This window comes from Zonotrichia leucophrys, chromosome 13 (assembly GCF_028769735.1).
Source record: "Zonotrichia leucophrys gambelii isolate GWCS_2022_RI chromosome 13, RI_Zleu_2.0, whole genome shotgun sequence".
NCBI lineage: Eukaryota > Metazoa > Chordata > Aves > Passeriformes > Passerellidae > Zonotrichia > Zonotrichia leucophrys.
The window spans coordinates 11,975,830-12,003,359 of record NC_088183.1 but is presented as its reverse complement, the minus strand read 5'-3'; the positions used below and the strand labels follow the sequence as shown (position 1 = coordinate 12,003,359).

General features: G+C 41.1%; 2 protein-coding genes across 2 annotated transcripts; both read right to left on the bottom strand.

The window, feature by feature from the left end:
- Positions 1–669: 669 nt before the first annotated feature.
- MAT2B (methionine adenosyltransferase 2 non-catalytic beta subunit) lies at positions 670–11,722 on the bottom strand. Its single transcript, XM_064725176.1, has 7 exons — positions 11,570–11,722; positions 8,427–8,621; positions 7,490–7,604; positions 7,048–7,200; positions 4,237–4,430; positions 3,224–3,337; positions 670–2,210 (listed from the first exon to the last, which is right to left on the bottom strand). The coding sequence occupies exons 1-7, from the start codon at positions 11,630–11,632 to the stop codon at positions 2,040–2,042; spliced, it is 1,005 nt and encodes a 334-aa protein (XP_064581246.1). The 5' UTR covers positions 11,633–11,722; the 3' UTR covers positions 670–2,039.
- Positions 11,723–15,288: 3,566 nt separating this feature from the next.
- Positions 15,289–27,427, bottom strand: HMMR (hyaluronan mediated motility receptor). The gene is made up of 18 exons (XM_064724816.1): positions 27,351–27,427; positions 26,802–26,900; positions 26,149–26,225; positions 25,506–25,586; positions 24,627–24,815; positions 24,303–24,389; positions 23,927–24,027; positions 22,790–22,864; positions 22,478–22,656; positions 21,570–21,718; positions 21,065–21,279; positions 20,343–20,459; positions 19,393–19,551; positions 18,111–18,263; positions 17,908–18,007; positions 17,492–17,668; positions 16,843–17,005; positions 15,289–16,216 (listed from the first exon to the last, which is right to left on the bottom strand). The coding sequence occupies exons 1-18, from the start codon at positions 27,403–27,405 to the stop codon at positions 16,197–16,199; spliced, it is 2,196 nt and encodes a 731-aa protein (XP_064580886.1). The 5' UTR covers positions 27,406–27,427; the 3' UTR covers positions 15,289–16,196.
- Positions 27,428–27,530: the final 103 nt, after the last annotated feature.

Sequence of the window (27,530 nt, the reverse complement as noted above, 5' to 3'; positions counted from 1 at the left end):
GGAGCCAGAAACAAAAAGGGAAGAGTATAAGAAGTTATTTCAACAGCAGCCTATCTTTAAAGTGACTGGAAAATGACAGTGTTAGTTCCACTGCCTCTTGCAGTATTTATTGGTGCTGTCTTAGACTTCTATAACCAAAGGAGGGAAATGTCATCCAAGGTGTCTGTCCAGTAGCAAAATGCCTCAAGACTGCAGTCTCCAAGGGGGATGCTGAGGACATGGATCCCCTCCGACAGGGTACAACTGGATAATGAGACTTACTTGCTCAGTGTGGAAAAAGAAGATGAAATATTTTAATTTTGTCCTCCCAGTAAAATACCCAACTCTTCTCACTTGGGAGAGAAGTCATCCTTTTTTCACTCCTGGTCAAACTGCTCTCTGCAAGGGAAAGGGACATAGAATCTTCCTGATCCAGCCCTGAGGTCCAAGATGTTTCAGGGCTCACATTTTCAACACCTTCTGCATCTTTGGTGTGTACATTTATCACATCTCCAAGGCAGTGACACTGACAGAGAAACTGATCCAATCTAATCCAAGTCCAGAAATAATTACTGAATTAAAGAAGGAAATATCTCCAGCATTGAAAGGGCACACAGATTTCAAGAAGAATTGCAAACAATTCTGATTCAGATAAACAAATCCTGATGGTAAAGAAAGAATCAACAACTGTTTCTCATGCTGGCAATATATATTTATTGTCATTTTGGAGATAGGTTACCATGTGTGTATCAGGACTTCAGACTAAAACAGATTGGGATTATGACTGCTTAGCATATGCCAGTTGAAATGAAATGACTGAATGTAAAGCTCACCCTTACAAGACCTTCATTGGTCTATTTTTGCATGTGTCTCCCCCACACACTTAAAGAAAAAAAATCTGAACATCTTTCCCTCCCCTTCATTTCAGCCTCAGAAAAACAAATGACCATCCAACTGGACCTTTTACTAGCTTTATAATAATCTTCTAGCAATATCAGAACATTGATATTGTGGATTCTACAACTTCAAAACAAAGCAAAGCCTTACAATGTTCTTCCTCCACATTACCTGGCTATTGAGTCCAGCTTTAAAGACTCTCTTATATTAGACTACTGCAGTGCCAGGTCTGACAGTCTGTGCAAAAGCTGCTGCTGTGCTACAAATTATTGAACACTTTCCTCTCCATCTCCCATGTACTGACTAACAAACATCTTCCATTAATTTAACAAGTTGCAAATGCTGTCCCCAAAAAGGGAAGGGAAGGATCAAGATATTTTGTGCTTTCATACAAAAAAACAAACAACCACCCAGAAAAAAATAAAATCCTTCAACTCCAATCCCCCACCCAAAAAAAGCCCAATTGAAAACTATTGGTTGCTCACTGTCCCCACCCTCCCCAAGCTTTTATAAGTCACATGAAAACAAATGCATACAACTTACTGTACAAATACAAAGCTGCAGGCATTCAATGTACAGAACATTCTGAAAATATTTCAAGCATAAAAAGTACACTTGATAATTGCAAAAATAAAGTTTCACTTTTTTAAAAAACATTTTGATCAGAGCTCAGGCAAAACAAACATTTAAGGATTCCTACTTCAGCTTAACTCCCTAAGAACACCATCTTCAGAAATTAAAAACAAAAACCTCAGATTTTTGGTGATAAAGTAACTGACCATGTCTTTTAATGAAGAGAAATGGTATATACAACAATGGCACAGACCTTAAGCATCAACAACATTTCAGCCAAAACTAAGTCAGCAAGTGATTGGAGTCATTCTTAGCATCACACAGTACTCATTACTAAGAACCTCAACCCACCAAGAACAGATAGCAAGTTAGACTGGTATAAATGGAAGGAAAAAATCCATGACATCAAATAGGCTCAGTTTTTGTCACTGAACTTTTTTTAGGCTAAGTTTCACTAGTGCAAGACCATTTGTTTACCCAATTAAATGAAAGCTCATAAATGTCACAATTTAAGAACACTCATACAAAACTATTTTTTTTTCTTTTAAAAAAGTGCCACATACCATACTTTTACTAAAAAAAGTTACAAACTAATGGAAGACTGTCTGTCTCCATCTCTTGTCAACAAGGAAAGGCCAAAGTGATTCTCTGATCCCAGCTCGAAATGGTGTTCTCTGCCCTATCCCCAGCATCTCCAGCTTGGAGCAGTCCAGCTGAGCGTTCTTGGGACGAAGAGCACCCACAACTGGACTGTCAGTAATCTGAAAACAGAAAAAGAGACAAAAAAAAAAACCCCACAGCAATAAGTAAACAGAAGTGACAGAAAAATATTTGTACATGTACATTAGAACTTTTTTCTTCCCAGCTTTATATATAGGTATGGTTGCTTCCTCCCTTCTGTTTTCTGGGGGCTTATATGGTTTGGATTTTTTTGCTATTTGCTTTTATATAGGTAACTTTATTTCACAACCCATCATGCCACGTGAACTGTCTTAAGGCAACTTTTTCTCACTCTCTTTACTGCTACTATTTGTAGTTTTCCACATTTTATTAATATTTTCACTCTGTATCATCACAAGGTAAGGAATATTCCTGAATGTAAACAGAACCATGTCTTGATCAATAAGAAGACAATCATGTCTTGAAGAGAAATACAATTGAGCAGAAAAAATTAAGACTAAATGCTCTCCATTGCTTTTCTTCCATCTTCCAAGTCACATTTCAGTTCCAATGTTCACCAATTCATAATCCTTAGAATTTATTTTGTACATAGGTAGAATCTTCTTGACATGTCATATGCCCATCACATGACCAGTATGTCTTTAAGAGTAGTCTCAAGTGTCAATAAAACTGCAGGATGAGTGGTTTAAGCAAAGCAAAAATAATTTGCAGTTCTTAAGTGCATGTACTCAGAAATAAATCTGGGCATTGCACAGCTTTTATAGAGCCCTATCTTCATGTTAAGGTCCTATCAATCTAACATAAAAGTACAGATTTGCTTGTGACTAAGGAGAACACTTCTGCAGAAATACCATTACACTATAGACTGGGAAACTGGTGACTGACTGCATAACTTTGCAAATTCAGCAGGTCAAAGCAGCTGCCTTTGTCCTGAGCTTGATACCAGCCAGTGCCCTCAGCTCCAGAGCTGCTGTGCTGGACATGCACAGCCTGTCCTGAAGGGGAAGCTCACTTGTACAGCCAGTGGGAGACCGGCTACTTGTAATAATCAGGCACAGCTCTCTGCCTGCTGGTCCAACAGCACATCACTTACTGGTCTCAAGTGGCTGCTGGGAAGGTTGAAAGCATCAGCAATTGCACAGGCCATCTCATACTTAGTCATCTGTTCATTGCCAGACCAGTGAAAGGTTCCTTTTATTGATGGGTCCTAGAGAAGAAAGAGGAAACACAGATGAAAGGAGGCAGTCAGCTGTTCCTCAGGCTAATTCCTGTGCAAGAACTGTGCAGAATTAGCATCCAGCAAGACCCTATCTCAAAAGGCATCTTAGAGCACCTCAGTGGTGTTGCAGAAACATCTGTACCCTTTCAGAGAACCTGAGACTGGAAAACGGTGTTACTTCTATCTGACCTGACTTCACAGACAGTTTGTGTCACAGGAGGGAAAGGAGCTGCCCACCAACCAAGCAAGGTCAAAGAGCTGGGGAGGAGGAACCCAGCTGTTCTGTCATGTTCACTTACTCAAAAACAAAGGCAAAAGACATCACACACATTCTGAATGTTAAACTGCAAACCCTGTACAAGTCCAGTCCATGTTTTCAAAGTTACTGTGTGAAAACATAAAGGTGGCTGTTTGCTGTTTGGTTCTGTTACCTTGCAAAGATTGTAATCTGAAGGTGCTGTGGTGAACAAATACAAGGAAGTGCTTCAGTCCAGGGGCATTGTTTGGCCACTTCAGTGTAGTTAATACAATAAACAAGGGCATCTTTGAGAACTACATTCAACCACATGGGTTTTTTAGTTCAAACTAGCAATTTTAACAGCATATCAGAATAAGTTGGCATTTCTAATTCTCTCCTCTATACCAGGAGACTCAAGACAGTTTTCACAAGGTTCTGTCCAATCTCTTTAACCACTTCTGTTCCAAAGACCACAACACCCTCATAATCATGCACAGATCCTGTAACATTACAGCCAGTTCCTCCCTCCCTCCCAGCATTCCAGAAATGCAAATAATCCAGGTGATGTGCAGTTCTCAGTTGTTCAGAAGCAAAGCTGAGAACTCCAACTGTTTTCCCCTTGCACAGGCTCATTTCTTGCCATTCTTACCAACATTCTCTTCTCTGCTAGTTGTCTGCAAACAGCTGCTACATCCTTGACATTGGTAGGAAATCTCTGTTGCCAGTGGTCCATGTTGGCAGATTTATTACTGAACTGCACTTTATCAAACATAACTGTCACAGCACTTTCCTCCAGTCTTTCCACCTCCCCATACAAGACAGGAATCCTAAGTACTGCAGTGTCTAAAAGAAAGAATATTTTAGATCATGGGTGGGTAGCAATGTTGCAGCACAATCTGAAAAATCGAAGTGTTAAGAAATATGCTGATTAAGCATCTACAAATCACAAATAAAATGCAAGCAGTATGTTAGCTCATAGAATATAATTTTAATTTATATCCAAACCAGTTTATAAACACTAAGATTATAGAAATTATTGTATTATTATTATTTATTTTCATTTATGCCATTGATTTCCAGAAAGTTAACAGGTTTTGATTAATTACATAAAGATGCCTGTGTGGGTTAGAACAAAAATTAAAAAATTAAAAATCTTGACTACTCTGTGCAGTTTCTCCAGCACTCCCCTCTGGGTAAGAGCAAGGAGAAAAATTCCCACCAATCCCAGGTCATCATATTTAGGCATAAATTACAAAGATTTTTCACCCATCATGCAGAAGCCTCCTGTAAAAAGGAGGATATTATTTACCAGAAAAAAAATCCCTATGAACCTTGAAATAAATTAAAAGCTTGACAAATAAGGAACAGGTTCACAGAACACAATAATAGTAAACAATTAGATTCCAGGACAGTGATTTGAAAATTAACAAAATGCAAAGAGAAGCATATTTTATGATGGAATACATCATACTAGTCTATCTCTGTCATGAAGACTCAAAAAGTCTCTGAGGAGAAATCCAAGGCTATGACAAAGTACCTAAAAGTAATAGTTTTGCTGAAAGAGAAAACAAAAAAATTTGACCTGAAATTAGAAGCTGAAGTCATCAAAACATTGCCATTCTTAATATACTTGGAGGAAAATGCTATAGCTACTGGAGAGACAAACAGAAAAAGCTAACACAGAAATTATTCTCACAGAGAAGTAAACCAGAGTAAGTACTTAGACAAGAAAAACAAATAGAAAACCCAACAAAACACTGATTTCCTGCTGCTCTAGATGCAGTTTTTTGGTCACTCAGCAGATATGCTCTTCTCTTTAAATACTGGTTGAAACATCTATTTTTAACTTCTTTTAAAAATATTCATTTCTTGAGCAGACAACTGCCTTGCTGGTGTTCTCAGCTCTCTGGGATGTGGAGAGGATCAGCCTCATGACTAACAGCTCTGAGCACCTCCTGACACTTTGTAGTTCTCTAAGCATGACTTTATGCATATATATTTATAAGTATGTATCCCCTTCTAACCAAAGTAAAGTATCTTTAAAAAAAAAGTTAAAACCATTTACTGGAGATTTTTGCATCTTACAACAGAAATGGACAGGGCAGTTCTTCACAGTTAGATCTGACCAATGGAATTCCACCTACTCTGTATCAGTAAATTAGTGGTTGGAACACCAGGACATGGAAAATACTTGTATTTGTATGAATCAAGAGCACTCATCTTTTCAAACCCTTTACTCATCACCACCTCAACACTCCACTGCTGCAAACACTGCTGCCTGACAGATCCTGCTCCAAAAGGTTACGAAACCAAACTGCAGTGCTGAGCTGGGGGAAGGCTCTAGCAGGATACCCACACATCCCTGCATTTGGTAAACTCTTATCTTCATTGCCAGTGTACAACAGGCAGCAAACAGCATCACAGTCAAATTCAGAGATGGTATTTAACCTAGAGATGGAGTGAATAACTTGTCATTTAAATTTATTTTCACTTAAATGAGACTTTTCCTATCAAAAGTATTTTTTTTACAAAGTTTGTTTCTTACTATAATGCCAAATCCATCATACATAGCATATGTTTACTTACTGGAAGACCATCACACTAATTTATCAATAGCTTGGTTCTCTGGTTGGGAAGCACAGAACCACAGTGTGAGTATCAGAAGCCTGTTCTGCATGTGTACTGCAATTACTTTCTTCAGATCTTTTGATAAAATACAAGTGCTTCTTTCCTAATAATCTGTAACTGGATATTGACAGTGCACTACCTAGAAACAGCCAAATCTCTCTTTTATACAAGAATTAAATCTTAAATTAAAGAGAACATGCTCTTTTCCCTTAAATAGAACTTGAAAAATTATGTCTGTATATTTCATGTGTCAAACTCTCATTAAGAAAAGATGTAAACAAATTTTAAAAATCTGGTTGTTTAAAGCCATAAATATGCAATTAAACCTTTTGTTACAAGCAGGAATATGATGCGTGTAGGTGAGTAAAAGCAAAATGGGTGGCCTGTTGGTATACATAATACAGCAAAACCCAAAGAGGCTCTGTGTTGATTTGAGCTGTGTTATTACTGAATCACAAGTCTGGTTTTTCCTTTAAGTAAACATACATTGACAACACATGTAATGCATCCTCATAATTACTGCAGCTATATACTGAGTAAAGTATTTCATCTTTCCTTAGGAACAGCAGATTCACAATAGACAAAGGCTTATGAATGTCCATCAGGAAGAGATAAATAACATGAATGAAGATAGGAACAGGTTAGAAACAAAAGCTTTAGTCCAGGTATAAGCAAGAGGAATTGCTCATGAGCAAGGAGACCAACCCACAATCACACTCTTCTCTTCGTTTCCATGGTTTTGCAACTCGATCGTTGACTTAAGAGCCTACTAAGCTAATAAATAACTGAGCAAAAATAGAAAGCCTGTATTAAAAATGGTTGAGTGTCTTACCTTCATTGTTTTCCAGAACTGCCTTCTCACCCTCCAGTTTGGTTTTACCATATAAATTCAGGGGATTTGGCACATCAGTCTCTTTATATGGAGGGCTTGTTCCATCAAATACATAGTCTGTGCTAATGTAGATCAGAAATGCTCTAACTCCAGCTAGGAAGAAAATATTCATAGATAATTTATATTAATTCATGCCTTCTTTGAAATCCTACTAGACCCTTAAATCTCCCAAGGATCTCATCCTCCATGCACATTCATTCCTGCTGCTCTGTCTGTTCCCTGATCCTTCACAGAGCTGTGCACACTACTCTTATGGCAAACAGATCAACAGCACACTGATGGCAGAAGTGACTTTAACACTTGCACTATTTGTACTGATGCCTCTGTATAAATAGATGCAGGATTTGAACCAGACACCAAATCCATGAGATGATCTCCTTACCTGCCTCCTTTGCTAAGTTTGCTGAAGCAGCCACATTGAGCTGAGAAGCAGCATCTGGTTGACCTTCTACAACATCTGGCCTTCTCTCAGCAGCACAGTGCACTATAACATGAGGCTGGAAATTAAAGACTAATTTTAAACAACCAACATGTCAAGAGATGGCAGTTGCACCCTAACTCTAGTGATGACACCCCTCAGGCAAAATTAAGTAACAAAAATTGTTATTTTTAATTCTGGCATTCCAAGGAACACCTTTCCCTTAGTATCTCTTCAAAAAGAAAAAAAACATGCTGTTTTAAGATAAGAAAAATACTTGTCATTAATTGTGAAATTATGATCCTCAGTAGCATCAATCTTACAGCAACTTTGAAGCTGTGAGGATTTTTTTCTTTTTAACTCTGTATAGTAAAATATATATTAACATAAAATAGATTTCTCATACACACAAGGCTACTAAACATTTTTAGGTAAGCTATTTACACATGGCTTACTTGATTTTTGCAGATTATTAAGATGATATTTACTATTTTATAGAATAGTGGATTGTATATTTCAGGTTTTACATATTCCTCTTGGCACTCAGACTGAAAAAACAGTGAACACTGCACACTACACAGAGTTACTGCTGTTGTATTTAAACACTCCTCCACTTCCCCAGAACTGCATAGTGACACATTGCTGTGTCAATAACTCAAAAGTACCTTTTCCTCTGCAGTGTGCTGCAGGTACAGCTGTGCCTGTGGTGAGCACAGCAAAGGCCAGAGCTGTCTGTACCCACAGAGCAAACCTCTGCTCTGGGTGGGGCAGAGCACACCCCTTTGTCAGAGCTGTGCCCAAGCACCAGCCCCACTCACAGCCCAGAACTCAGCAGCACTATCAGCTGACCAGTGCACACATAAAGTGCCCCTCCCATCCAATTTATACTCCAGAAACTTACCTGAAAATCATGGATGATGTCATGAACTGCAATAGAGTCCAGAAGATTAACATGTTCAAATCTGGGCTGAGCTCTCCTGTATCCACAGCCAACTGTGTTCCAGTTGTTTTCATTGAATTCTTTAAACACAGCTCTGCCAAGAAGTCCCGTAGCACCAGTGATCAAAACTCGCCTGCTGGGAACGTCAACATCTTCCTAGGGAAATGACAACAGGAAAAGTTTTGTTTCTACTCTAATTTTGTACTGTTTTTTCTTTAAAAGTATGCAAAACTACAGTCAAAGGCTACTGTATTACAAAAAGATTCTCCTGAGTCTTTTGGAGTGCCTCATTCAACACCAACATCTGGCAGGACTGCAGCCAGTCAACTATTTAACCACATAGTCAAAGGTAATGAAAACAAAACTTCAATGACAAACTAATTTACTTCTACAACAATCCAAACCACTAGTGAAGACAGAATTTTAAGTTCATTCAAAAGCTGATAACTTTGTGCAATCTGAAAGGAAAGAATTAACTTCTTTAGAAAACAGACCCAAAAGATTTAACACATAGGGTCCAAATCCTTCAACAAATAACTCTGGATAGACTGTGCCTGTTAAAAGGTACAGCAATACAACATAACTTACTGTAGTGATTAAAATATTGAATTCTATTATCAAAGAGAAGAGTAATTAATTGCTGTTCAACACAATAGTCTAATACTAAGTAAAACCAAGATATGGATCTCTTGTAAATTTTACAAAATGCATCTGGAAGCAATTTGACAATTTCAGCTCTCAATCTATACAACAGACTAAAGCTGTACTTCAGCTCCTGCTCCCTTTGGTACTTGGGACAGCTGTGAACATCAGCACACATGAACTTCATCCCACCTCTCACTAAAACATCAGGTTTTCAACACAGCAAACACAAGATCCATGTCTGTTTCTGCAATCTTTATTTCCCTTTAAGGCTTTCCTTCTGTATCTGCCATGAATAAACGCAAAAACCACCTGCTAAAAACAAAAATGAAAGCATATCTTTACCATGCCTGTGCAGAAAAAAACTTTGTGTGCAGAACCCACAGATCTTGGATTTCCTGACCAAAGGACAATTTGTGACAAATTACTATAATTCTGTACATGACAGAATGCTTTCTGCTATGCAATCTCAATAGCCCTGTAATTTCTAAGCATTGTACCAGCCTGGTGCTTTTTGACTGCAGCCCAGGAAGGCACAGCAATCACTCCCACTCAGTGTCTTTCACCCATAAAGTTACAAAGCTTTTGTTCCATAAGGGCATATGCAGAAGGCACGATGGAAATGCCTACCCAAAACAATTGTTCCAAGTTCCCAGCACAGGGCAGGAATTTTTCTCAACTCTAAATCTCCAGATGAAAGCTTTATTCCCATTAGTACTAGATGAAAATTAATAATTTACATCTGGACAGTTGCCTGAAAATGACAGACTACAGCAAGTGACATTTCAAAAAGTTACTTTTATGCTTAAACATTACCTGAAAACACAAGCTGGTTTACCATTTTTAAGGCTGCCCAGGCCTCTCTGAACAGCATGAACAAGAACATGCAACTACTATTTTCTTCTTCTACTCCTCTTAGCAAAGTCTGCACAGTGTCACAGAATCTATAATCAGAGTTCCACAGCCAGAGGTGCTCACTAACAAACATCCAACACTTGCTGCAGAACAAAGTCAAGAGGTTCTCTAAAAACATCAAAGGATCACTGAATATCTTCCGTAAGTAGGAAGTGACCAACCCAAAACCAAGTGTCATTTACAAAACCTGATGTTTTAGAACCTCATTCATCTCAGTTTGTTTATTTTACATATCGTGAGGAGGATGTTACATCAGCAGCACAGCTTGAACTGGACACAAACACAGCTTTCACCAAGCACAGCCTGCATGCTACTGCTGCTGTCTGCAAGACTAATCGATTCCAGTCACCTGTTTCTGAAAGAGCAAGACAAATGATAGATGGTTCTCATGTATCCAACACCAACTAATTACCAGTTTGAACCTCTTCTTGACAAAAGTTTTAACATTCTGGTGATAAAAAACCTGAACAGATGAACTCTTCCCCTGTATGCTGCCTTGCTCCTTCCCAGGACATCGCCTAGCTGCAGCAGCATTTCTGTGGTCCTCTACCACTACCACAACATACAATTATGAGGTTTGAGGTTTACAATAAACCATGCCATTTATTGTTATCTGGTGTCCAATTAGCCAAGAACAACAAAAAGTATTGTGTTTAGAAGTCTCATAAACAAGTCACAGCATTATCAGACTTAAAAACAGCATTTATGAGACACCAGATCACTTTGCAGACGCTACCAAAATCTAAAATAACGGTATAATTTATAAAAAGAACAAAACATGATGCATTTCAACTTGAAAACGACAAACAAGTACTTTCAGAGTTCTTCATAAAGCTTTTCAAGCTTTACATTTTTATTTAGAAAAACATGAAGAACTGCAAACACCAATTTTAAGGAATGGCCACCAAAACCCGGAAGCCACTGGTGTAAAAGATTCGCAACACAATCCGATGGATCCAAGTCACTACAGGGAAGGGAACGTGAGACGGAGCTCTCTCAGCCCCGACATGCCCTGCAGCCGCAGAAAGCAAAAGGCGAAGCCTGGGGCTTTCCGAAGGCTGGCAATGACAGGTGAATCGACACTGGCATTGCCAGAAGTTGTTGTGCCGCTCCCTGCACGCCCAGCCCTCATTGCTGCGGCAGCTCACGTTCACCTGTGGCTCACCGCCGGCCCCGCCCGGGACAGCGGGCACGGACGCGCCTCCCCGGGGAATGAACGCTCCGCGGAGCCACCGCACTCGGGTTCTGTCTGCGAGCCCTTCCCCGCGCCTCGGGCCCGCCGAGAGCGGCGCCGCGACCCCCGAGCGCTGCCGAGCGCCGCGTCCCGCTGGCCATTCCGCGGGGCCGAGCGGATATCCACGGACCCAACCCCCGGAACCGCTCCCAGCCACGGCTCTCAGGTACCCGCGGTCCCTCTGGCCGCAGCCCCGGCCCCCCGGGCCCGGCCCCGCCGCGAACGCGTCAGCGCTCCGGGCCTGCCCGCCCGGCCCCGCGCTGCACAGCGGCACAGCCGCCCCGCGGCGGGCTGCCGGCCCCTCCGCCCTCACCTCCACGAGCTCGCAGCGTCCCGGCGCGAAGCGGATGCGGAGCTCCTTCTCCCGGCCCACCATGGCGGGGCCGGGCCGGGCCTGGTGCCGCTCCGCGCCCGCGGCTCCCGGCGCTGCGCGACCGCGGCTCCGCGCCCGGGCTGAGCCACAGGGGGGCGCCCTCGGCCCGCCGCGCGCCCCACGCACGCGCCTCCCGCCGCCGCGCGCTGATTGGCCGGGGCGCGCCGGAGGGGGCGGGGCCAGCACAGGTATTTAAAGGCGCAGGCGCGGCCCCGCGGGACAGGGAGGGCCCACACGGGGCGGGCGGGGCCGGAGGGACCGTGGGGCTGTGAGGGGCAGGGGAGCTGTCAGCGACAATGGCGCTGTCAGGGACAGTGGGGCCGGCAGTGCCCGCACCGCCCCGCGGTACCGCCACGGCCACCCCGAGCACTGCTGGCCTCGGGGCAGAAGGGAAATAGGGCGTTCTGTGCTCCTGGGGCTGCCTTACCTGCAGGGCCGCTCCTCTGGCCGTGTTCATGGTGCTCTAAACAGTAACAAAAATCACTGCCCTGAGCACGTCTGGCGCTGCCTTTGAACATCTGACCACACTTCCCCAAATGAAACTGTCAACTTTTGATTGTGCATTCTCAGTTGTAAAAAACAAAGTGAAACTTCAGAATTAGACCAAAATACCATATGATCCTGCATATAGCTCTGGCATTTATAGTGGATTTATATATTCACTATAAATTACTTAATTCCTTGTTTTAGAGTGGAGAAAAGCATTTTGAATTGCCTTTATCCACAGTTTGATGTAAAAGCAACTGGTAAATTCAGTTACTATGGGTAAATCTCACAGAGAAGGGGGGTTGTTTTTGAGAGAGCAATCCCTGCTTACAGTACTGATCCTGAATGTATCATTACAGGCTTACTAAGTGACAGATTTGATTTCCTTTTCAATACAAAGTTTGAAGGTAACAGGATACTGTATCCCAAGTGTTACTGTACCATCTGACCCACAAAGGCAGAGACTGTGCCTAGCAAGATTTTTTTTTTAGCAAGAGAACTGAAGATCAGTAGATGCATAAAAATTATTGGCCAAAATTCACTGTAGCTACTTCACACTTGTGTCTATGCTAATGGATTTATTTTAACTAAACTTGATTAAAAGAGTTTTATTTGGTAGTACTCAAGGAAGAAAACTAGAAAAGTCTATCAAAATTTAATCAAATCATACTAGAATCTTACAGAATATTGTAAATCACCTTTATGAAAACAACTAACATTTAAAGGACAAAAATGTGTATATACACAAAAAACTTAAACCCCGTCAGCCAGTTTCTGCCTTCATGGAATACAGATGCCCTTTTTACCCCCTGTAACAGGCTATTGACATTTAATTCCTTTCCATTAACCTTAGAAATCTATTTTAAAATATCAGTAACTCATAACTTGAAATCAAGAAGAAACCACAAAGCAATACCAAGCTGTTTAGCAGCATGGAGGCAAGAACTCCCAGTACACCTGATGTCACACCATCTCCTCCCAGCACAGCTTGGATGAGCTCCCTGTGCTCTTTTTTTAACAAAAACCATGATAGAGAAATAAAAAGTTGGTCATCTGGGCTCAGAGCAAGAGAAAAATAGCCAAAAGCAAACACTGAAATCTCAAGCTACAATCATCAATCAGCCTGTAAAAGATCTTAACATCTTTGTCACCAGATTAAGTTAAATTTATATATAAATTTTTTCCTCAAATATTTACCTCAAGTTCTGTAGTTTTCTACCTCTACTTTCAATTTATTTATTGTTGTTACATCCACTTTGTGAACCACTATGATTTTACAATAAGAACTGTATTGTTGTCTAGATCACAGTCCCTTAAGCATTATGCATCCCTGGGTGATTAAATGGACCACTCATTAAATTAACATTTCAGACTGTAATTCACAGAGAGTACAGCATAATTAAGTCTCCCTCTCTCCTCTCCATATGTTTTTCCCTTGATTTTGTAACCAAAGTGTGGTAGTAACCTGTTAATGCAAATATTCAGAGCCTTACCTGCTCCATTTCCAGCAGCATTTCAGGCACTGCCAAGGCACAGGGGGAATTAGCAGCCTGGGAAATCATTGCAGCTCAACTGTGCACTTGTCCCTTTGTGTGCTGTGCCTGCAGAGAGCACATGGGCTGGGAGCAGCACTGGCTCTGCTGACCTTTGGAACCACAACACACATCCAAGCCCAGCATCACGTGTGCCTCTGATTCCTGGTAAGCTTCTGGTCTGGTCCCACTGGTACCATTTAAGCAGCTCAGTAAGAGCTTAAATTTTTACCTCACAAGAGCCAGCATGAGCAGGCACAGCCATTGTGTGCATGAGATCCGTTCAAAGCACTGGCACTGAGTGTTGGACAGTTTGTCTTTTATGGCAAACAGGAGGAGGGCTCTAATTAGGTCAGGCAGGTTGAGAATTCCAGGAGCTCTTCATGTTACATTTCAACTGAGCACAGCCCAGCTCTTGCTACAATACAGCAAGACATGATCAGAGATTTACGTTAAATCATGGATTTTGCAATTAAAAGTCTTCCACAACATGAAAATAATGGATTCCTGCAGTGAATACTAATGTCAGTTGAGCTACCAATGTCAAAGTTTCAGTTTTTAATATTTCATTTTATAGTGCATGAAAGCAAAAAAGCCTCCTAGACTGAAGTTGACGTAAAAGCCCTCAACTTCCCCTTGACTTCCATCCTTTGCTTCTGTCCCCACTCTCCTCTATGACCTATCAACGTTTTAAAGCTCAGGGATCACCCTTGCTGCAAGGCTAGCAGAATTATTTGCTGGAGTTTGTCTGGCTCTGTCAGTATAAACCTGCTCCTGTATCAAACACGGGTGTAGGACCCCTAAAATCCCAGTCCTGTGACACCTGCCATTCTTAGCTTCCCTTGGCATATTGGTACCTTCAGTCAAAAAAAAAAAAAGGTACCTTAAATCAGTGTCTCCATTTTTATGTTTTGAGTTTTTGTGTTTGGTGGAACCTTGCATTAATGTTCAGACAAATGCCTATTTCCTCTACAGTTTTTTTACTCCATTTACACCCTTCAGACAAGAAAACCTTAATTTTTTTCTCCACAAGAAGAGAACTCCAGTATAAAATACTTCTAGCAAATTTATCAAAATCTCTCAGCACTTCAGGCCAAATACTAAGTGCTCTCTTAATTAAAACACTGAAACTAATCCTCATCCTCAATCTTCAAAGGATCAACTAAGCCAGCAAATACACAAACATGACATTAAGAGAAACCATCTAGCAACTTCTTTCCTTGGACTTAATGTGCATTTTCTGTATATAATTTCCTAGGAATTATGCCATCTCTGTAAGCTCAAGATGTCAGCATAAACGCAAATAAATTCTACCAGCTAAGCTTTGGGTGCTGCCTCTGCAGCACCTCTGTGTAAGGGAGCTGCACAGACACACAATAACAAAAACACAGTTCCACCTTTGACTTAAATTCATTATTTGCTTTTGTATTAAGAGAAATCAGAGAATTGCAGGTTGCATATTTTGTACAGTTCAGCTAAATAATTTCCTTAAGGCAAGAGAATATGTAGTTTTTGAGGCAAGACTGACAATTGAGCTTTGCTTTGAAGACAAGACTAGAAAAAAAGAACATTAGATGAATCCCACTGTAACATAATTTTGGGTTTTATAACCGGTTTGCAAAGGAAAAGGACAAATTCCTTAATTTAAAATTTTTATTGTGCCAAAGCATTCCTAATTTTGAACGCAGTTTAACAGATTCTTTCCCCATTGTCAAAGTTCCAGTCTGTACAATGCATGTGAGCTCTGTGATGCCCTCCCACCCAAGTGAAAGAAGTTGGGTTGTTATTCCCTGACTGTGGCACTGATCACGTACAACAGCTGGCTACAGAGATTTTATGGCAGTTCCAGAGTCCAGAGGACACAGCACTGCTCTTAAGACACTAAGCTTAGTCACAATGCACAAACATTCAGATAAATGCAGTCAATTCAACTTGGACCTGAAAATGCTCTTCTGAAGATGAACAGCTGCAACACCTAGCCCCAGGATTTAAGTTCACATATACTGAATATAGATCCTGTAAAATATCAAAATTAAGGGTACAGTCCCATTTCTACTCAGGTTCTATAGTGTGTAGCCACAGAAGTAAAAAGGTCTCTTGGCAGTATTGCTGCCATTGGTACCAAAGCAGCTATAAAGAGCAAAATTAATTTATCATAGAATTGTATACACTGGATAGATGCAAAAAAAAATTAAAAACAAAAAATAAACTCACATAAAATCTGATTTCATTTGTTGTCTTAATCTCCAGTGCTTAAAATGCTCTGTTCAGAACCTAACTAAGCAGCCTCAGCATATCCAAAATGTGCAGTGAACACTTTTCAGAGTTCACACCTGTAAGGATGTTACCAGGAGTCAGGAATGAGCTGTCACTTGTTGCTTCTCAGTAAAACAGTTTTTAGAAATATATATAATTTTAGATCATTTCTCTAGGGCTCCTACTTATTTGCATTATATAGAGCATCCAATTTCACTTTGAAGCAGCAGTCTGTTGAAGTCTCCTGTAGCACACAAATTCATGGGTGACATTTTCTTGATACCAAGAAAACTTCAAATTTTGTTTTTATTACCTGCAATGGAAAAACGTTAATAAGTTTCAGTTTTTCACTTATTGCTCCCACCACATTAAGTAAATTTCTTATCTCCTGAGGGGCAGAAGGCCCCACTCTGAACCTTGCAGGCAAGCCAGGATTTCAGACCCTGAAACAGACCCTATAATGAAACTCCATCCCCTACCCTGCTTCTCTTGGTGTGTCCCCATGTTCTCTCCATCTGTTCCTCCACCCCACATTTACCTGCAGACCTTTGGCACCTTACTTTGACACCTGCAGTGGTGTAAGGTCCTGCCAGGTAGCAGCTAAAGAACCAGGGTGCAAAGGGGTCTGGCTGAGCCACTTGTACCCCACCATCTGTGCAGGAGACACTTGCTGTCACCTCATCAGCAGGAACATGTGAGCTGGTGACAGAAGGAGAATGGTTCTGCTGTCTGACCTGGCACAACACCTATTCCTGCCAGGCTGTAGGGATCTGGGCTGGAAAGTACCCTGGGAGTGCCCCACTGCTGGCAGCCTCCAACATCTGCTGTGGAACCAGAGATGCCATTCACCTCCCTCAGATGCAGCAGGCCATGCAAGGCTCTCATACCTTCCTTGTTTAAGCCTAAGAGGGACAAAGGCTACATCAAGCTCACACTTACCTTCTTTTAGAGGTGTTTTTGGAGGAATATTTTCCTTGCTATCATGCTGGAAAGCTTTGGAAGGATCGAAGCGCTTGATGCCCTGTACTGCACCCAGCTGCTCCTGAAGCTGCCGGTTGGTTTGCTTCTCCTTGGCCAGCAGTGCACGCAGCTTGGACACATCCTAGGCAAAACCAGACTTGCAAGTTAAAGGACGTGACAAGATTCTGCTTCATCATTTACTGAGGGAGCCATTTTGCCTAATGCTAAACATAAAGACAATTACTGGTGGCATTAAAACCCAAACATGCAGGCGTAGAGAAACCAACAGCATGTACAGGTACTGTGTAACACCAACAAGCAGTATGGCAGCCTGAAATTCGGCAGATGATTTATTAAGTCTAGGACCCCCCAAAACGGTAAGGAAAGCCAAGCTAAGAGTAAAAGTATTTATTTGTACTGCTGATCCCTCTGTATGTTGTAAATCCAGTCAAAATAAAACTCTTGGCATTTCTGGAGTCTGGTGGTTTATTGTAATCTGTTTTGTGCAGAGAATTTAAAAACTAAGAAGTAAGTAGCTTGCAGGACTAGTCTATAAATATTTAGAGTAATTAACAAAGGCACAAGCACATTAGTAACATGCAGATTTCTAATTTTTCATTTCACAAACCTGTTTCAGGTGGACATTGTCTTCCTTTAGCTTCATAACATGCTTGATTTTTTGCTTCATGTTCTGGTGGCCAAGTAGTTTAGCATATGCATCACTCAGTTTATTCAGTTGTTCTTGGGCTGCCCCCTGCTCCTCTAGGAGAGCATTCTTCTCTGCTTCAAAAGCATCTAGTTGTTGCTGAAATACATTTGAATGTTTTAGAAATCTTGCAACTAAGCATAACTTTTTATTGAACTGAAATCTACCAAGGAAGATTAGTTTGGGAAAGGGAATAGCTGGCTCATTGGATAGTAACTTAGGAAACCACTGCAGAATAAATGCCTCAGAAGCATATTCACCTTTCAAGAGTAGAATTTGAGCCAAGTGCAAAAGTCTTATGTCAAGAGATACTAACAAACACCTACTTCACAACACACCTGAAAAGGCTTCACTTTGTTATGTAAATCTTCATACAGTTTACGCCAGGTCTGGATCTCTTTGTTTAAGGTAGAGGTCACATCTTCACTTATGGTTTTCCTAAGGTGCAAGAAGCAGAGTTTGGTTATATTCTTTGTTAGCTCTCAGCACTTCTTCCCAATAAAACTTGGCTGTGCCATCATATGCAGTTTGAGAAAGTCACCTTGATCTTTCTGCTTCAAGTTTTCTTTTCAGGTCTTCAATTTGCTCCTCAAGCTTTTCCTGAAGTTCAGTCATCTGTGCAAAGCAAGACTCTTTTGTTCTCTCTGTTTCTGCTTCTTTTAGTGCAAGCTTGGTCTGGACTTCTGAAAGCATCCTGAAGAAGATAATTTCTTAATGAGCCTTCCATTTTTACTTTTTTTCTACTACACTAAATCTAAAACCCACAAGTAACCATGGTTGAAAAGCTGTTAGCAGAACTGAAATAAAGGTTTGCACAAAAAGTGCCACAAAGAAAACCCAAGTACAGAAGGCAATCAAGTTTAAGATGAACAACATTTTAACCTTTTTCTATAAGGATGCAAGCAGTCCTTTTGAAGCAAAGAAAGATGACATTGCTCATTTAAGGTTGTTCAAGCCAAAAAGCTTTTAGCAGGGATGGTTTAGTAGTTAGGCTTTTCATGGAGAGGTTTGCTCAAGCAGGAACTAATCAAGACTGTTCAGTGTGGATATATCAAAAAAGCATTGACCCTCTCTTCAGTCCCAGCTGAACAGCTTTGCTCCATCCCTTCCCTGCCACCTCAGCCAGCAAACAGCCCTTCAGTTTTTCTTTTACCAGCTCTAATGAGAACTGGAGACATTAAGCAGGTGGGAGGAAAGCAAGGGCAGCATCTGAACAGCACAGAAGCATAGAGAACATGGATCACTAAACTGCTAGACAGTCAGAAGCACGTTCTCAGCTACTGGCCTAACAACTCCTTGGGTGTTGTTTCTCATCAGCTGCACTGTGATGCTTCATATTAGGCAGAGAGAGGACCTCAGTTATATCATCACAGTGCAGCATCTCATGGATGATTAATTGGCATCTGCTAGTGAGCAGAATTTGAGCTGACATCATTCAGACTGGAGTGGCAGAGAGTGAGTTGTGCATTAACCATCTGCTTGTCATCCCTGGGGATCTCATTTGCAGAGCAGCCACTCTAACAGATATTTCTGGAACAGACAATATTCCTACACATTTCATTCAAGTATTGTCCTTTTCCTCCATGTTCCATGTATAAATAAGAGTCAAAATACCTGATTGGACAAACCAGTTTTCTAATGCATATACACTTAATGAGTTTTGTCTATCAGTATTTTCAACCTTCTGCACTGGGAAAAGCAAGAAACTTCAGTTTACACAAAATACTGATCTGACCTTTGAGAGCATCACATGAGGTTCTAGTTAGAAAACCTAAAGAATACAAACTGAGGCTTGCCTAAGAAAAAGTCTGTCTGTGTAGTACCTTGCATATTCTTCATTTGCTTTGTTTTTAGTGTATTCTGCTTCTTGAAGCAACTGCAGATTCTCTTGGCCTGCTTTTTTCAGGCTGGCAACTTCTTCTTGCAGAGAGGAATTCTCCAGTTTCAGACAGCAAATTTCTTCAGCTGATGCTTTCTTGTAGCTGGTATTACAGTACAAACGAGAAAAACCTTGTTACTTCAGGCACCATACAGATGGAAATGTTCACACCTTCCAAGAGCAATACAAACTTGTGCTAGCAAGTATCAAAGATGGTATAACCTGAAGATGTGGCAGTGTACAGGCACTGATAAATCCAAAGGTAAGAAAGAAACCACAACATGGCTCCATAAAGCCATAAGCAAAAACACTATGACAAACTCTGTGATACAGATATTACTATATTTTGTAGGTATTTTAAAACATATAGGATCTACTCTCTTATTTTAAACAGCAAAGCACCTACTGTCTGTAGCTGGCATTTGGAAATATCCCACAGGATCCTTCATGGGTGACACACATACCTAGTGATAACAGTATCTCTTTTTATATACTTTCTATACCTGAGTATTTTAAAGTACAATAATTGCAGTAACTGTAGGAAACTACTTCCAATTCAGTGCAAATTTTGAGTCTATATAAGTCTTTTTGCAGGATATTTCCTTGTCAAGAACACCATCACTAGTTACAAATCTTTGTGATTCAAGACCACTGAACTCCTCCAACTGGTTACATTTTGGAAGAAATAGTCAACTTCTTGAACTAGATCATGATACTGTGTCACTATACTAGCCTAGTACTCAGGAAATAAATTCTTAATGCCACCAAACACCATCATAAAATCCTCTGCTCAAATGCCATGCCAACACTCACATGTGGCACATAAATGAACAGTACATTTTATTGTCATATTAGAGATAATGCCTGTCCTATACATTAATAAAACCTAAATACCTTTCAAAGTCAGCAGTAACCTTTCCAAGTTCTTGCAGTGTATTGCTGTGCTCTTCTTGGATTTTCAATACAGCACTGCTATGCATTGCCTTGATTTGCTCCAACTCCGTGTTCTTCCTGAAATAAAAACTCAGCATTGCACTCTGCAGAGAAGCATTTGTGAACACATCACCAAATGCTGCCATCAGTAACAGAAAGCTTGAAGCAGCAGCAATGAATTAATTGTGACAAACCAGTAACTTCTCACATACTAAAGCACAATCTTCACAACAGGTATTACTAAGGATTTCCCCCTCCCCTTATTTTTCAAGGCATCTATAGGATAGACTAAAGACCTAATAGCAAACTTAAACAAGAAACAACTGGCTTGAAAAGATTTTTTTTCATGCCTTCTCCAGGACAGAAATAGCCAGTACAACATGCACAGATCTTATTCAGCACAGCAAAGTCAGAGCACTACAATGCCAGCCTTTCAAGCAAATCCTAATTGGCTTTCTTATTTTACATTACAACAATGTAAAACTGACTCAAATTATTATTGATACTGACTCAAGTTACTAGTGCTAGTGATTAGATCTCATCACCATCAGTAATTAACAATCAGCAAGAAATAACTTCAGATTTGCTCAAGTCTCTAAAACCTGAATTGGGCTCAGAAGCTCTGCTTACACTACTAACATTTTTCCTTTCAAAGCTTGAATTATAAAGTTTCTTCCACAAACCCTTTCAATTCTTCTTCCATCTGTGTGAGTTCAAGGCCTTGAGATTTGATTTCTTGTTCCAGTCGCTTCACCAACTTTTCAGCTTTCCTTTCCTTTGCATGCAATTTATTCAGCTCCTTCATGGTACCATTCAGCTCTTCTTCCAGAAGATGTCTCTCACTTGTTACTTCATTTTCAAACTCCAGTAACTTCTGCTGCATTGATGCAGATGACTCCTGCATGCCAGAATACCACAGATTTTAAAACTACCAATAGTGTCTGGGTAGTTAAGGGTTAATTTGCAGTATTTAAGTTTCAAATCTATGGGAAGAACCAAAACCCCCATCCCACCAGGAATGGTTCTTAGACCTATTAGATCACACAAGTTCTGCAGGCCAGGACACACTTTGCCATATTAATGATAACCTAATCTGTGGAATGCACATCCCATATGCAAACAACAATTTTTAGAGCCAGTCCTTGGGATTACAGTCTATTTTTAGACTAATTCATTGCCTGTATTTACCTTCTCTTGCTGCAGCTGAGAGATTACCTCCTCATGTTTCTGAAGGAGTTTTTGGTGTTCTTGTTCCACCAAACCAATTTTCTTTTTCAGGTCTTCTATTTCAGCATTCATACTCAGGAACTGTCCTTTGGCCTCAGATGATTCCTTCTCTGCATAGAAAAATTGTCAATAAAACATAAAATCCCTTTTCTATCTTCAAATAGACACAATGTACATTAATCATAATACTTCTATTCTATCTTTGTTTTACCCTTGCCTATCTAGGGAAACAAATCCATACCTACAACCCATCTGGAAACTACTCAAAATTGGCTCAGGGTAACCACTTCAAAATCATTTTAACAGCAGGAGTGTTTGGACCAAGCAACTGGCCTCCACCAGAAGAGCAGGGAAAAGCAACTGCATGAGCTCCCCAAAGATTCTTCCACAAGCTAGCACACAGAAAGCAGCTGGTACAGAAAAGTGATACATGTCTCAGATTGCAGAGCTGTTAGAGTTGGGAGAGGAGGAGTAAGGAGGTGAAGAAGGATCCTTGCCACATTCCCAACACCTCTGTGAATCTGTGAACAAGCTGCCAGCAGTGAATTCACACAATATCACACTGCTTCTCAGTGAAGAGTAAGGAACAAGATCATCTTAGTGTTCACCTCTCAGATTAAAGCCACTCCTACAATTTTCATTGTATACTACCCAAGTCACCCTCCATGGAAACACCAATTCAGACTAAAAGATGTCAGATGTGATTTTCCTGTTGTTAAAATGCCTTGGTGTTTCTAGCTGGAGCTCAGAGACTTGACTTCTCATTTAGAACAAACCAGTCTAAACTGACATTTTAGAAAACACCTGTTTGAGGTGCTTTAAGACATGTGAGTGATCCCACATATGGAACAGTGTACAAGAACAATTACCTTTCTCTTGTTGAAGCAGTTGACACCTCTCATTAAGTTCTTTCATCAGTTTACATGACTCTTCCTCTTTTGTTTTGAGAGTATTCCTCAGGATCTCAATATCTTGGTCTTTCTTACTCAGTGTCTCCTCCATCTGGGCAACTTCTAGTTTGTATTTTTCTGCTGTTTCTGCAACACTACTGCAGAAGAAAATTCAGGCACTTGTTACTACTAAATTTTGTTTGTAAGCTTACACATCAACACAAAGGAAAATGCTTAGGACTGTTGGTTTTCAAGAGGAAAACTGCCTTCTTGAAAACAATTTGTTTTTACCTGAGCTCTGTAACATATTCCAAGAGTTTCTCAGCATCAGACTTTTCTTCAACTTTCTCTCTCTCAGTAGCAGACCTAAAACCAGACAGATTTTACGACAGATACATTTAAACAAATCCAGAGTTAAGCAGTAACACATACTTTTCATCTCCTAGTTCAGCTGAAAAATTGATATTGGCTCTAAGAGGTGATTCTACCCTTTTTTCATCCTTGTTCCAGATTGTCTTCTTATTGTAGTAATGATGCTGTGCCACATTTTGCCACAAGCAATATGCCACAAACACAATAATGCATTAACATAATGCAGTTTTTTAGCAAATCAGCACCTCCTCCCTTTGTGACCTGCACTACCTGCATTATTACCTTTGTGTATTTTCACAGTCAAGTTTGGCACAATTGGCACTGCAGCACAATCTGACATTGAACATGGCTGCAAGTTCATCCCAGGTCACTGTCCTCAGCAACAGGCTGCACATTAGTGCACTGCTCCTGGGCAGCACAAGACAAGTTTCGGGCAGAATAGCAAGTGCTGAGTTAGAAGCCACTCTCTATCTACCTAGAGCTGCTGAAACAAAGAGACCCTGCAGTTGCCAGTCTTCAGAGCACGTCTGCACCAAAGCAGCTCTGAAGGCACCACAATGGCTCTTCAGTGCACTTCTCTGGAAGACATCAATGTGTTCATCAAATTCAAGCCAAATGCCTGCTGAATTAGGATTTCAGCTCCTGCTCTAATGCATTTCTATTCTTGCTTATTCCTGACTTAGCAGTCTAAAGGGCCAGAAATATCCCATCCATACAAACATCTTCCTCCAACCTGAATAAGAAATCTTTCCCAAAGACATGTCTTTGCTCCTCACCCCATACCCAAGAAAACCCCAGCCACACCACACTGGAAGACAAAGGCTTGACACATACAGTTTGTATTTTGAAAACTGGCTACATACACTAGAGAAACAATGTTTCTAATGGTAGCTTTATCAAACCACAGTAGTTGCTAGAACTTCATTCCACTGTATTTATTCCAAACACTGATAATGTCTGTTCTTTCTCAGTAGAGAGACAGCCTTGATTTTGGTTACTACAAAGGATACGCATGGAAATGCAGCCAGGTCACCTAATTCCCTTCGTAGTACTTACAATTTTTCTTGTAACTGTGCTACTTTTCCTTTTGAATGCTCTAGATTCCTCTGCACTTCCTGCAGCTTCATTTCCATGTTTTCCTGCTTTGCCAGTGCACTCTGAAAAAAACCAAACAAAACACACCATATTAATACTAAAATGAGATTTAGTAAATAAAAAAGCATTGAGGAAGACAGTGGTGAAATAAAACTTAATCATCACTCCTGTTTAATGACCGCACCAGCTACTATGCTAAATGTGATTGCAAGTATGCCTCTGTAAAGATATCAGCCACTTGTTAAACAACAACCACCAAGAGCTTCAAGCTATACTGAGGATCACTAATTTTATTCCTGAGCAGCCCAGAATTACTGTCCTGTACAAATGGTCATACCTTTTCCTTAGCATCCCTCATGTTTCTGAGCTTCATCAACTCCATGCACAGGCTGCTCATTTTCTTCTGCACACCATCTTCAGACAGCTTGTTAGAAAAGAAGATAAAAGCACTAAGTGTAATTCCTTTCTATGAATTGCTGTTCACACAACTCTTTTCAAGTGTTCCCCTCCCACTCTGTGTTTGGACAGGGGGGGCACAAGATCCCAAAGCAGACATGCTTTACATCAAAACACCTGCTGATCAGCAAGTAAAGCTTCCTCCTGCACAGGAAGCTCAGTAACAGCAAAGGCAAAGCAAAGTTGCATTTATTTGTCTGAATACCTTTGACTTTAATAGCTCATTGCTTCTTGTTAACTCCAGCAGCTGTTTCTTCAGGCATGCAACGTTTGCTGAAAGAGAGGTTTTCTCCTGAACTGCAGCACTCAGCTTGGCTTCCATCTTAACAAGATCTTCATCCAGAGCATGAAGTTTTTTGTCCTGCTCTCCACGTTCTCTCACTAATGCACGAATCTAAAATATGAGGTATTTTCTTTATTTCCTACTATCATTAGTTTAGCTAAGTAAATCACAGGCATAGGTATCCAAACTTTATTTTAATTCAGAACATGGATCAGCAACTCATTCACAGGAAGGAAATAATCACCACAGTTTCCCATTATCACACACCATACAACAGCAACATTTAATCTGACTTATTTTCTGCTTCCAAGCCAATACAAAATGTAAAAATTAGAATAGTCTTAGGTTTAATGGGCAATAGAAGCCAACTCTCCTTTTTGGCTGTGACAGACAAAAAGGCAGAATGTGACATTTGAGACACAAGGCACCAATTAGCACACCAAAGGGTACTGATGCAGTTTAGAGTGCCTCTTAAGCATTAAAAGTATGACAATTAGTGAGCAAAACATTTCAGCTAGGAATGTTCAATAAAACAGAATTTTTTGGGGTAGCCAAACAGAGGACTTAGTTCTGTTTTTGAAAAGACTGACAGAACAGTTGATCACAATCAGCAGGAAATAATGCAATTCCATGAGCTTTGTACACCCATAATATCTGATAATCTTTCTTTTGCACAGAGCTGTTTGTAAACTACTTGTGCATTGTCTGATGCAAAAGAGGCCAATTCTATCAGCTGGTATTTTTTATTATTGTAAGGGGGAGGAGACATGACAGAATTTGACTCACACAATTGATTCATACCTCCTTCTCCAGTGCCTTCTGCTTCTTTTTCTCTTTCATAAGGAGAACATCTTTTTTTGTCTTCACAATCCCATTAGCAGGCTTTGGAAAAGAGATGTGTTAGAAATCTGTGGCTTCAAGTAGCTGAACACAGTTAAATACAAGAATTTGCAGAATTTCATCCTACATCATCAAGCCTCATGAATCTAATTAGCATGTCAGGGATATAATTTTTCAACCTGTTAAGCTATTAATCTTGAAATCCATATGCCAGCATAGGACATTTCGAACCTGTACATGCAGTACCCTGTTCCTTTCACCACCAGGTTTCCACTCTGCCTTGCCCATCCCCTGAGAGCAGGAACACCATCTCCTTAAAAAGGAGTCACACCATACTTACATGGTGAACAACAGAAAAAGAACAAGAGTGTAGCATCAAAAATAACAAGCTGCTTTCTAGTCCCAAGTTAATTATCACATGATTCCCAAGGATGCAGCAACTTCATTTTTCCTGCTTAGGTCTTAAGGAACACAGATAAAACAATATCTTCCATATTCCACTTGGGTAGATTAATGACAGTTGCATGAAGAGGCTGCATTGCTTAAGCAGTCAGAGGTTTAGCTGGGATTTAACAGAGCTACAGACACCACAGCCGAGTCTTACTGTTGATCCAAGAGATGTGAGTCTCCTTGCAGCCACTGGGGTGGGCGCACTCTTCTCACTGCTCAGATTGGTCTCACCTGCAGAAGGAAGTACAAAGGAACAGTGAAGGAAGAGGGAGTGCACACACACAGTGAGGCAAATGCAACAACGCTATATGAGGTTAATCGTGTACAAAAGACAACATTCCACCTGTTTGTTAGACTATTAACTTCACAACTCAATACCAGCTACTTTTTTATTGCAATCAGCCAGTTCAGTATTGTTCATCTGGGCACTTGGCCAAGTTAAGAGACTACCAGGTGATAGCTTCGATATTTCCACTTCTGCCAAGATTCCCTGCCATGATACAGATCCATAATGTCAGTTTTGAACTGAGGGATGCTTTAGATATTAAATAGGCATATCTCTAAACCCTAGGTTAATAAGTAGTTTATTAGACCTCCAGAGGCTCCCCTAATTAGCAGAAGCCCCATATAAAGCTCTTTTTGCTAGATTCCAATAGATGTTTTTACAGCTGTTCCTTTGAGCTGGAAGGCGGGCAGTGAGTCTCCGCAACAGAAACCAATTTCTGAGCAGCAGAACAGTAACAGCACTAACAACTACAACATCTAAAGATATCTTATCATTGTGTGTTCTATGCAATTTGTACTTACTCTTCTGCTTCCTAACCCCTTGGCATGCTTCAGTGGACAGCAAACTTCCCCCTCCACCTGATGGCTTAACGTTACGGGATTCTTGCAAGGGAGTACGTGCTAAAAATGAGATTTTCAGAACAACAGAGAACAACGAAGGCAAACGACATGGTTTTCAGCTTCGATGAGACTGATCACACATCTGGGGTAAATCTACAGCCAAAATCTCACTATGAGAGACGCGTACATCAGCAAAAGTTCTCGCTAGCAGTGCCTCAGCCGCAACAAGCTCTGCATGCTCCTCTTACAGAGCTGTACTACAGAGCCAAAGGCCAGCAAGGCTTAGCACCGCTTTAGTTACTATGGACATGATACACGTTCACGGCTGTATTCGGCAGCCAGGGCTAGGCACGAAGTCGGCACCTACTGCCTTAGAAGGGGGCCCCCCGTAAGAACTCAGAGCCCTGAGGGCACCGCGCTACGGGCGGCTGCTCACAGGAAAGGACACCCTGAGGCCAGTCCCGGCTCTCTGTCCCGCCGAAGGTCTCCCCGCTCCCTCCCCTCACGTACCGGCGCTGCCATCGCGGTGCAGGGGGCGGCGGAGGGGCGCGCGCGCGGAGGCCATGACGGCACTGAGACCCCGCGGACCGGCGTTCAAAGGGGCCAACGGCTGCGGCGTGCGCCGACCAGCCAATCAGCTGCCGCCGCCCCGCCCGCCTCGGCCAATCGGAGCGCCCGGCGTGGGGCACG